The sequence below is a fragment of the Arachis stenosperma genome, chromosome 7 (genome assembly GCF_014773155.1).
Source record: "Arachis stenosperma cultivar V10309 chromosome 7, arast.V10309.gnm1.PFL2, whole genome shotgun sequence".
In the NCBI taxonomy this organism is placed as follows: domain Eukaryota; kingdom Viridiplantae; phylum Streptophyta; class Magnoliopsida; order Fabales; family Fabaceae; genus Arachis; species Arachis stenosperma.
This window is the reverse complement of record NC_080383.1, coordinates 12,502,448-12,514,100: the sequence shown is the minus strand read 5'-3', so window position 1 is coordinate 12,514,100 and position 11,653 is coordinate 12,502,448. Positions and strand designations below refer to the sequence as shown.

The 11,653-nt window shown below is 33.4% G+C and overlaps 2 protein-coding genes across 2 annotated transcripts; one reads left to right on the top strand and one right to left on the bottom strand.

The window, feature by feature from the left end:
* Window positions 1–2,461: 2,461 nt before the first annotated feature.
* LOC130940529 (ethylene-responsive transcription factor ABI4) lies at window positions 2,462–3,559 on the bottom strand. The gene has a single exon (XM_057868693.1). The coding sequence runs from the start codon at window positions 3,557–3,559 to the stop codon at window positions 2,462–2,464; it is 1,098 nt and encodes a 365-aa protein (XP_057724676.1).
* Window positions 3,560–8,680: 5,121 nt separating this feature from the next.
* On the top strand, window positions 8,681–9,631 carry LOC130939399 (uncharacterized). Its single transcript, XM_057867507.1, has one exon. It carries the CDS (start codon window positions 8,681–8,683, stop codon window positions 9,629–9,631), a length of 951 nt encoding a protein of 316 aa, XP_057723490.1.
* Window positions 9,632–11,653: the final 2,022 nt, after the last annotated feature.

Here is an 11,653-nt window from a genome sequence, read left to right as displayed (position 1 = left end):
GATCTAAAATTGGATGGATTCATATTAGTACTATACAAGTCTTAATCAAATCTACATATATGAAAGGAATTAATTCACCAATAAGCTTAGCAATTTGTGACAAAAGAATTACTGATGACCCAATAGATCAAATAATTGGAATTGTTCATGGAAACTTGGCAAACGTAAATGTTAAATTCAATGCCCATCCTGGATATGCTATACCTTTGTCAACTGAAAATCTTGGAAGATCTTTAAGTTTGGCTTATAAATTTCACAGAAAAAATCTAATGGAACAAGACGATGAACCATTTTCAATTACATATGCAATAAATTATGCTTTAACAAATAGCCATCATAGTATAATATTTAAAAATAGAGAAAGAATTTATGTCGATGAATTATTTCAGAAAATTGTAAAGACAGAAATACCAAAATATAAAGCTATTGAAAACCCAATTCTTTTACTAAAAGAACCATCAGGAAAATTAGTTTCATCAAATTTTCAAATAAGAGAATCCAAAATTAATAGTCCGTTAAGTTTATCTAAGTTAAAGATCAAAGAAGAAAATTCTGAAATAAAAAAATTAACAAAAAAGGTCGAAAAATTAAATGAAACCCTAAACACTAAGTTATGACAATAAATAAAAAAAAAATATATGTAACCTATCAAGATAAGAAGCAAGAGCTCTTTGAAAGAGAAAATCGGTTGAATTATTTACAGTTTTCTAAAATAAATCAAAGAGCATTTAAAGCTCTAAAAATAATATATGACAAATTAAAAGGAGAAGTTGAAGAGTTAGAAAAATTAATAGAATCTCTAGAAAATAATGATGAATCGATGATAGAATTTGCAGAAATTCTAAGATAAATAATGAAATATACAAAGATTGAAAGACCAGAAAACAAAATAAAAAGAAAAAGGACGAAAAAATTAAAAAGTAAAATAAAAGAATATAAAAGGGAATTAAATAATCTTCAGTTCGAAATTAATGACCTTATAATAAAAAGGATAGAAATAAAAACAAATATAAACAAGTTGGAGCTAAACTTAAAAAATCTATAAATGCCTAGAACACCATATTATGACCTAAAAGAATTAAAGCTGTTGAAAGAAAAAATGGAGAATGAAGTTAAAAAATTAAAAAGATATTTAGAAACAACAGAAAGGGTAGAAATAAAAGAAGTTTTTGAGGATTTGAAAAATTATATTAAAGAAAAAGAGAAACAGATAAAAAATTTTATATACAATAATCCATGCAAAAAAGAATATTATAAACTAAAACAAGATTGAAAAACTATAAAAATGAAATCAAAATTAGTAATAGTAGAAATGGTCAATACTTTTGATTATAAAATTGCAAATTATAAATACCACCAACCAAATCTATACAAATTATAAACTTATTTGAAGTAAAAAATGAAGAGTTAATAGAAATTTTTGAAAAAGAAATTACATTTTAAAAATTAGTATCAGAGCCAAGTTAACGATTAAAGATAACATTTTCTCTTTAAGCAACACTTTTAGTGACACACTTTTAAATCAATAAAAGATAAAAATCTGTAAATCTGTACAAAAATACATCTGTACAGTAGATGGACCCTCTATTTAATCTCTTTAGAACTAACTAATGCTCAAAAAGGAATGAATACCTAAACCTGTATGTAGCTTGATGAAAAACCATTATAAAACCACATCAACAGAATAAACTATACTATAAGACAATTAGCATGCAGACCAAAAGAAGTACAAGTTCAACTCATAATTTTTCCTTCTACATTATTTATATGCCGTCTCCAACTAGTCTTTCAATTTCAGTAGTAGCAGACAAATAAATATTTTTTGTCGAACCAGGTAAAACCCAGACGAATATGATCCTATGAGTATTGTAGGAAGCTTACTTTTTCCAACCAATTTCAGCCAATTTTCTAAAAAAAAATATTTATCTTTAATTTATTTCTTAATCCTACACTGTTAGCCATAAATTCTAAACTATAAATTTTAAATCTTAAAATTCTAAAAACAATTTTGAATAAGAAATAGCTAACATGTAATCGAAAATTGCTTCTCTTTACTCTATTGTTAACAATCTGAAGTTAAAACAACACAAATGAACTAGTTACCGCACTCAACACACATGTTCTACAAAGCAAATTAAATTAAAAAAATCCAGAAATAATCAAACAATAATAAATAAACAAATAATAACTACTATTGTAAATCATTAAGATCTCGAAGAAGAAAAAACTGACCTTCAATCAAATCCAATCCTAGGGTTTATCCAGATAAATTATTCCACCAGAAATTATTCACAACTACCTTGAACTTTGGGTTCCTTTCTACCCACACTTTATACTTTCTAATCCACTATATAAAACTCAGATCAATCGATTGGATCGACTATTGAGAGTACCTATGTTGTAATTTGACTTTAATTAACAAAATCAATAATGAAGCTGAATGAAGCTACTGCATGCACCATCAAATTTCTTCAAAATTCAAACTAAAGTATGGATCATTGTAATTGTAATCCCACAAGCTAACTGGATACTCCTCCTCCGTCAACGAAGACCACATAGATCCGATACCCGGTTCTGGATCCCGATCATGATCCGGATCCGGATCCACCACTGCATCTGCTCCAACCTCTGAGGAAGACAATGTTGAATCCACCACGAGATTGTTATTATTATTATTATTATTACTATGATTCAATATTTCTTCTTCCATAACCATGCAACTCTCTTGATGAGGATGATGAACATAACCCGAAGGATGATTAGTATTATTATTATTATTATTCTGATGGGAGGTTAACCTAATTGAAGTTGTTCCACCTGATTCATCGGCTTTTTGGTGTCGATTGTGACAGTGTTGTTGTTGCTGTTGAAGCTGCTGCTGCTGCTGCTGAATTTGCAGCACTTGTGGTGAATACTGATGATGAAACTGCACCGGTGCTGGTGCAACAACACTGTTATTATTACCGTTACTAAAAGGGTAAACCCCAAATGGCACGAAACCCGAGGCGGTAGCAGCAGAGAAGTTATTATTATTGTTGTTATTGTGGAGGCCGTTAAACACAACGGGAAACCGGGAACCGGATGAGAAGGTGAACCCGGAAGGGCGAGGAAGCAAAGGCCTAAGCGTTTGAGTGGAGGAGGAAGAAGAAGAAGAAGAACCGCCACGAGACGAAGAATTAGAAGAGTTAGAATTGACGGAAACCGAGGGTTGCAGATTCAACTGTGCCCTAGAACCGTAGAGGATCAAAGCAGCACGGTCGTAGGCCCTGGCGGCATCTTCGGCGGTGGCGAATGTTCCGAGCCACTTCCTGGTCCGCTTGCGCGGTTCTCTTATCTCCGCCACCCATTTCCCCCAGCTGCGCTGCCTGACGCCGCGGTAACGAAACTTGTTGTTGTCAGGTCCACCTTTTCCCTTGCACTTGCGGTTATTATTGTGAGGGGGGTTATTATTATCACTGCTGCTGCTGCTGGTGTTAGGTGTTTGAGAAGGAGTGGGGATAGGGGCGGTGGTGGCGGTGGGTTTGGTTTCTTGGGGATCGTTAGGGTTAGAAATTTCCATTGGTTGGTGACTGAAATTGAAGCTTTAAAAAGTGTGAGGGAAGGGTGAATAGTTCGAGGAGGGGAATGGTTTGTTGTTTGGGTGTGATGGGAAGAGGGAAAGAGAGATGGAGACTTGTTGTGGGTAAGTGTTAGGTGGTTGGGGCTTGAAGATGCCTCGTTCAGTGTTTTGATATTTGTTGATTAGTCCATAGAGGAGGCTACTTCTGAAGCTCTTTCCATGCCTTCTCTGTCAATGGTGGAATAGGGCGGTGCCATTCAAATCTATTTATATTATCAACTCAAACTCTATTTATTTTACCTCTTAATCAATTCAATCAACATTTCATTAACATGTACATTTCTATATTAATTACTTCTATGTTAGTTAGACCTTTTTTTTTTACATAGAAGGACTTATTTTTATTTTATTTTTATAAAATTTAAAAACCTCAACCTAAAAAAATATTTTGTAGACAAAAATGTTTTAGAGATTTATTTGTGTACATATTTAATAATTAAAAAAAAATTAATTATCTGATATTTCTTTTTAATATTAAGAAAATTAACATTGAGAATTGAGTATATTTAAAGTCATATTAACTAGTTAGTACTTATTTGTTCTTTGTCACAATTTTTTGTCCTATCACATGATTAAATGAAGTTAATGACTCAAATGAGTCAATATTCCGCCAAATTCTATGTAATAAAACCATAATAATATTTGATTTTTTTTAATTAAATATAATCTATTATGATTTTAATTATTTATTTTATTTTGTATATTATAGTTCAAAGATTAATTTCATGCGAAATAGATGATAAATAAATAAATAAATAAAAGCTAGTGTTTATATTTTGTTGTAACAGATAAATTCAAATATTATTGTTTTTAATGAAGAAAAATATGGATTTACTTCGTGTAAGAGAGAAAAATATATGGATACAAATACAGATATATATCGTTATATCAATATTATCTTTGAAACATAAATATAAAGAAAAAAGAACTAAATAATTAATTAAAAACTAACTAAATCATTAAGATACACAATTTTTCTTGTTCAAAGATATATATTTTATTTTTATATATTTCTTAAAATTATGACTAAAATATTTTTAAAAAAAATATCCATTTCTTCTTTTTATTTTTATATCTCGATCTCTATCTATATAAACATAATGAAAATGCAACCTAAATTATTTAAGTGAGGAAATTAAAAGGAAAGAGCATTGTGAAAGCCTGAAAGGGATTGCTGCGCAGTGAAGAAAAGAAGACGACACTGAACACATCTCAGGTTCACACATTGGTTTTGGAATTTGGAACCATTATTACTCGTCTTTGTTGATTATTTTCTTCTTTTGACCTCATTAATTTACAATTTTCTTTTCCTTTTTTCTGTGTTTTTGAGAGGATAAGTTAATTAATAAATACCTCGGCGCTTACCAAAAAATATCTATTGATTCCTAGGGAAGTAAACGGATTGAACTTCATGATCACTTAAAAGAGTAGCACGCAGTACAATGTACTCCACTATATACTACTAGTATTAATCTTGCTGAATGATGATACTATGAATTTCTCATGCGTGTTACAATTAAGTTTGGACAAGTCTAAATTTCTGATTTTAATACCTATCCATTTATTCAATACATTCATTCAATACAATTAAAAAAATCTGAAAGTGAAATGTACATTCAATATAAGTTTGGGTTTCGGGTTGATTGATATAATGTGCGATTTTATGAAGTGAAAAGTGAGTCACTTCTTCTTGGTTGTGAAAATCATTAAAAACATATATGTATGTCATGAAATTAAATCACTTCACCTACAAATTTAAACGAATAAAAAAAATAATATAAATAATTATATTTTTAAAAGATTATAAATTATATGATCAAGTCTTTTAATTTACATTACATGCATACCATATGAAATTAGATCAACCTTATGATATAACAAAAATAGGGCATTCGATTTATACACATGAGCTATAGCAAATTTAAGTGCCTGATATTTATAAATTATTATAAATATTTAAAAACAATTACAAAATATATACATTAAAAATCAACTACTACTAATTAACTGTATATAAAAATATATATTTTGTATTTTATAAAAAATACTATGTTATTATATTATAAATTTAATTATTCCAATAATTAACTATTAATTAAAAAATATCTAAATACATAATAATTAATTTATAAATTAAATTTTAATTATATAAACAATTTTTTATTTAAAAAGTGAGGAATTTATTATCAAACTTAATTTAAAACTGAAAAAATGATAATTTGATGATACCATACCACATAATATATATTATTATGCAGTACGGAAAATAAAAAATAAAACAGGAATCATATGTGTGCCATGAATGGCTTTTGCATGCAAAGGGAGAGCCTGCCACGTGGCAATAATGAATGACATGATGCAGGTAGAAAGGCTTTCTGTTTAGGGTTCATTAGTGCGGTTACCGGGTGTCCTTCTTATTGAATTTATGCCAATATGTAGGAAGATTTTCAAGTGTACTCTTATATCTACTTATAACCGTTGATCTTAATTATATATTTTATAATTAAAATTAATAATTAAAAAATTATTAAAATATCAGTATGACGACACACTTAAAATTTTTTTATATATTGTCATACTGATTATAACAAAAAGGACATTCAATTTATATATATTATTGGATTTAGTTTACTTGTAAGGGTATAAGTTAAAATTATTAATAATAAAATATTTTAAATATATTATTTTAATAAATATATAATAAATATATTAAAATTTTAAATTTTGTAATATTTTTTATAAATTTTTTTAATTGGTAATTTTATTCTCTTTTAAGTAGTCTACAGATTATAGTATACTTTGCAAGTTCAATTTATAGACCAAGAAGCTAAGTCTCTACTTGTAACTTGTAAGCGAAGGTTTCTAGAAATTAAATTTGTATATATTATTTGATATGGAAAATCTTTCCTATACCAACTTCCCAAATCACTCTAGATATATATTTTCACTCAAAACTATTCGTGTTTCCAACTCTTCCTTGTTTTTTCTTCGTTAACTTCAAACATTTTCCTGATCAAAATTGACATTTTTTGCTAACAACTGCTACAGTGCGAGATTATATATCAGGGAATTTTTATTAAAAGAAAATTGTTAATAAGTAATCTAACTTATTATAATAAAATATTTTTTATTTTTAATTTCATTGTTTTTTATTTTAAAAATTTTATAGAAAATTAAAAAATAAAAACATGATTTTATTAATTGCACTATTATTTTTCAATTTTACCTTAATAAAAACCTCTAATCAGGGCCTTAGGTTTTATTGTTTTAAACACCTTAAATATATTAAACACACCAAAAACCTAAAAATTTTCATTATTATACTTTTGGAATGATAATGCTTATTAATTTAAAAGAAGAGTTTTAAATTTTTAATTACATTAAAATATTAAATACATTAACTCTGAACGCTTCATTTTTTTTCTTAAAAAGAAAGATTTTGCTAAAAGTGTCCTAATATTGTCTAAGAGCATAAAAGTAAAAAAAAAAGTTTTTCAATATATTTAATATACAGAAAAATTAAAAAATTATATTTAATTTAAATTTTTGTTTAAACTTTTTAATTGTAATATCATTAAAGAAAACTTTTAGAATATTTATTATCAAGAATAAAAAATTATCCAACATATGTCTAAAAAAAACAGTTTTTAAGGTGTTAATTATAGAAAATTTACATTAAAAAAGTTTTCAATAAAATAAATTTAAAACTCTTTCTAAACTGAGTAATTTTTACTAGTATTATATAATAACTCAATAAAAGAAAAATATCCTTTTCAGTAATTTTAAACGAGCGTTGACACTTTTACCGAAAACCCATGTTTTAATTTTCACATCTCATATGCTGGTGCACGGGCACAGCTTTTCATTGATACGCTTTTCCAAATATCTATTATCTATTATCTATTATTTATTAGGGCAATTTACGTTTTTAAATTGTTTGAACTCCAATTTTACGCAAATATATTGTTTCAAAAACGGATACGCAAATACATTGTTTCACTATAATATATAAACCGCTACTGCCAGTAGCGGTTTACAAGTACACAGAAACCGCTAGTACCAGCCGCAGTTTATGAGTTTTTTTGGTTGTTCATAAACCGCTGCTGGCCAGCAGCGGTTTATGTTGATTGGTATGCGTGCGTAAACCGCTGGTGGCCATAGCGGTTTACGTGTATTGTGTGTCATTGGGGTCCCTATATAAACCATGGAGGGGCCAAATGTGGAGATGTTGAGTGTTATTCACAAATGGATGGGGAGGATAGTTTTGTGGCTCTGGTCCATTGCTCTGGAAAAATTCAAAAGAGCAAACGGCATGGTGTGAAATTCACAGATAGAGAACCGGTTAGTATTTTTATCCGATCTTCGAGTACATTGGCAGAGATTAAGCTCATCATACTACAAAAGCTCGGTACCCGTGAGACGAAGTTGGTTAAAAAGTTATTTTACAAGATCTTCATTACCGTTGTGTCAACCGGTGTGAGATATGAGACATTTGTGATAGGGTCGGATGAAGACCTGCAGGTCTTGTTTCACTGCAGGCGTAGTTTTCCGGAGGTGAGGATACCTGAGATGTTTGCGAAGTTGGAAGATCGTGTGGATAGCTCTGGGGCATCGGCACTGGGTCCTCAGTCGACCACAGTGGGTGGTGCCTCGACATCACTGCCTGTGGTAGCAGCGGTAGTTCCACCTCCTGAGCCCGAACGTGCTGGGGTTGAGTTTGAGGTCGGACCGGATCGAGTTGAGAATGCGCTGTGTGATGATGATTCCGATGAGGAGCCGGTCGATATTGGTGGGGACAGTGAAGATGATATACCGAGAGGTGTACGTACAGGCCATGGAGGTTCCGGTTCTGGATCACAAGAGTACCCTCCCCACCTGTCGTCTTTGAACTTGGAGGCCATCGGCCAACACCAGAATGTAGAGGCAACATTCGATGGGCAGGGTATGCATGATGGGTCAGGTTTGACTGAATTTTAGATTGGCCAATCGTTCCAGAGTAAGGAGGAAGTTGTGCTGAGCGTGAAAGATTACAGCATTCGGCGTGGAGTTGAGTACAGGGTTATGGAGTCCGACAATCTAAAATACCAAGGGAGATGCAAGGAGTTCGGTAACGGGTGCATGTGGTTGATTCGGATAGTCATGCGGAAAAGGAAGATCACATGGAAAGTAAGGAAGTACAACGGACCACACACGTGTATGGCCACATCGATTTCGAGCGACCACAAGCAGCTTGATTATCATGTGATTTGTGCAAGAATCTTTTCATTGGTTAGAGCTGATGCGTCGATATCGATTAAGGTGTTGCAAGAGGCAACAGAGGCAACATATGGTTTCAAGCCAAGTTATCGGAAGGTGTGGTTGGCAAAGCAGAAGGCAATAACACAGATCTATGGCAATTGGGAGGAGTCATATGCGGATCTGCCCCGCTGGATCCTTGGGGTCACATTCACCATGAACGGTTCTATTGCTCTGCTGAAGACCTCCCCGGTTAGAGTGGGTGACCAGGTTGATGAAGAAAGAGTCTACTTTCATCGCATGTTTTGGACATTCCCTCCATGTGTTGAGGCATTCCGCCACTGTAAGTCACTCGTCAGTATCGATGGGACACACTTGTATGGTAAGTATGGAGGGACCTTGTTGTTGGCGATTGCTCAGGATGGGAATTCGAATATTTTGCCTGTTGCGTTTGCACTGGTAGAGGGAGAAAATGCTGAGTCTTGGTCATATTTTCTGTCCAATCTTAGAAGACATGTTACTCCACAAGAAGGTATTCTCGTCATCTCTGACAGACACAACGGCATCAAGGCTGCGCTGGAGTCACCAAATAGTGGTTGGCGACCTCCGCATGCTTATAGGGCATTTTGTATTCGGCATGTTGCTGCAAATTTTGCCCTCACCTTCAAGGGGCAGGATGTCAGGAGGTGGCTGGTTAACGCCGCTTATGCGAAGACTGAAGCAGAATTTGAAAGTATCTCTGGATGTGCCACAGCAAGTACATCAAGCGCGGAGTAGGGCTCCCATAAAATCTGAAAAATCAAAATACATCAGACATTTCCATAACAAGTATATATGTAGTCACAACTCGAAAGCAACCATCAAACTAAACCATAAAAAGTATAATACTTACATCACGAGCGGTCAAGCAATCCAATGCAATACGATAACTTATGACCCTCTGTTCCTTCCCATCGTTCGGAGGTAAGTAAGCAGACCACCTACTTGTAAAGCAGATGAGACACAAACTTGAAAAACACAACAGAAAGTTTTGAACCTTTGAAAAAAACATAAATCATACCTGGATGCAAGCGGAAAAGAGAAAACATCAAACCCGGACGGCCTCAACGAGGAAAAACGCCAGAATATCCATCTCTGTAGCAACTGGAGGGGACCCGCAAGGTTAGTCACATTTCTGTTTGCTACCCGACACATACATCGGTACAACCAAGCCAACGCAGCCAATCCCCAACTATATCGCCCCATCTCATCAAGGTTCGCCACAAAAGGCAACCACCGTATATGTACCCGGTTCGCACTCTTGTCCCCAAATAACTGAGTAGATAAAAGCATCATGATGTAGGCACGTGCGTAGATGCGAACTGTCTCCTCGGTCGCATCTGGTGGTAGCACACTAAACCTCTCGTGGAACCATGTAAAGTGGACCGTCATCTACTTGACCTTATTCGGTGGTGGGAGCTCACCGAATAGGTCCTGAAACCACTCCCAGGCTGGTCGACCACCCTGCATGTATGTCTCAAACTCACCAAGGCAACCACTCACAGCCTTCCCATCGACAGGCAACCCAAGCTGAAAAGCCACGTCCTGCAATGTCACTGTGCACTCTCCAAAAGGCATGTGGAACGTGTGCGTCTCAGGACGCCACCTCTCAACGAATGCACTAACCAATGGCTCATCCAACCGAACCATTGGCTGTTTAGCCTGGCCAAATGGTACAATCCAGCCCTCTCTAAATACGGGATGATCCTATCATGCATGGGCATATTCTGTTGCCATCTCACACTGTATATACACCTAGTGGACTGCAAAAAACCGCACAATAAATGCAGGATACAATTAAATTCTCCAATCCAAAAGAAAATTCCCTATCTAGTAATAACACATATCTTAAACCGTCAACAAATTTTTTACTGATAAACAAATTAATCCCTAAATCCTATAACTAAGTAGTCAATAAACCAGCGAGGTTCAATTTATAAAATACTTACTAGAATAACACAAATGACAACACACTAAACTGATTACATAACACCCACAATTATAAAAGTATTACAAATCTTTAACAATAGAATTTTAAAAAAAAAATTATGTATATTCTACCGTTCATACCATTTTTAAAACTAAAAGGGACTAATCTATAAAATCCGTATATACTTACGTTCATATCATTTTTCTAGCTAAAAAAATCCTAAGCCTAAAAAAATAGCTACATAATTAACTAACCTCGTCACCGATGGAACTGGCAACATGCGCAACACCGTTCAGTCAGTACATGCTCCTTCTGTCTGCCATGATATCCCCCCGGAAGTCGCAGCTCAGATACCTCGGGCTCGTTCTCAACTTGCTCTGACCTCTCTCTAGAATTTCCTCTCTCTAACCAACCTAAGAAAATCTCACAATGAATAATACGCGGCTGGCTCAGCGGTTTATATAGCTATTCATGATCCACGTAAATCGCTATAGGCTCTAGCGGTTTACGCACACAAACCAATCCACATAAACCGCTGCTGGCAGCAGCGGTTTATGAGCAATTCTTCTCAAACGTAAACCGCGGCAGCTCATCGTGGATTCCTTGATGAAATAAACACCCATAAACCGCGGCTGGTACTAGCGATTTCTGTGCACTTGTAAACCGCTACTGCCTACTGCCAGTAGCGGTTTATATATTATAGTGAAACAATGTATTTGCGTATCCGTTTTTGAAACAATGTATTTCCGTAAAATTGGAGTTCAAACAATTTAAAAACGTAAATTGTCTTATCTATTATATATTTTTAATTTTATAATTGTCACATGTCA

Excerpts from the sequence above, each read along its gene's own strand:
- LOC130940529 (XM_057868693.1), bottom strand. The coding sequence starts at position 3,559 with ATGGAAATTTCTAACCCTAACGATCCCCAAGAAACCAAACCCACCGCC.
- LOC130939399 (XM_057867507.1), top strand. The coding sequence starts at position 8,681 with ATGGAGTCCGACAATCTAAAATACCAAGGGAGATGCAAGGAGTTCGGT.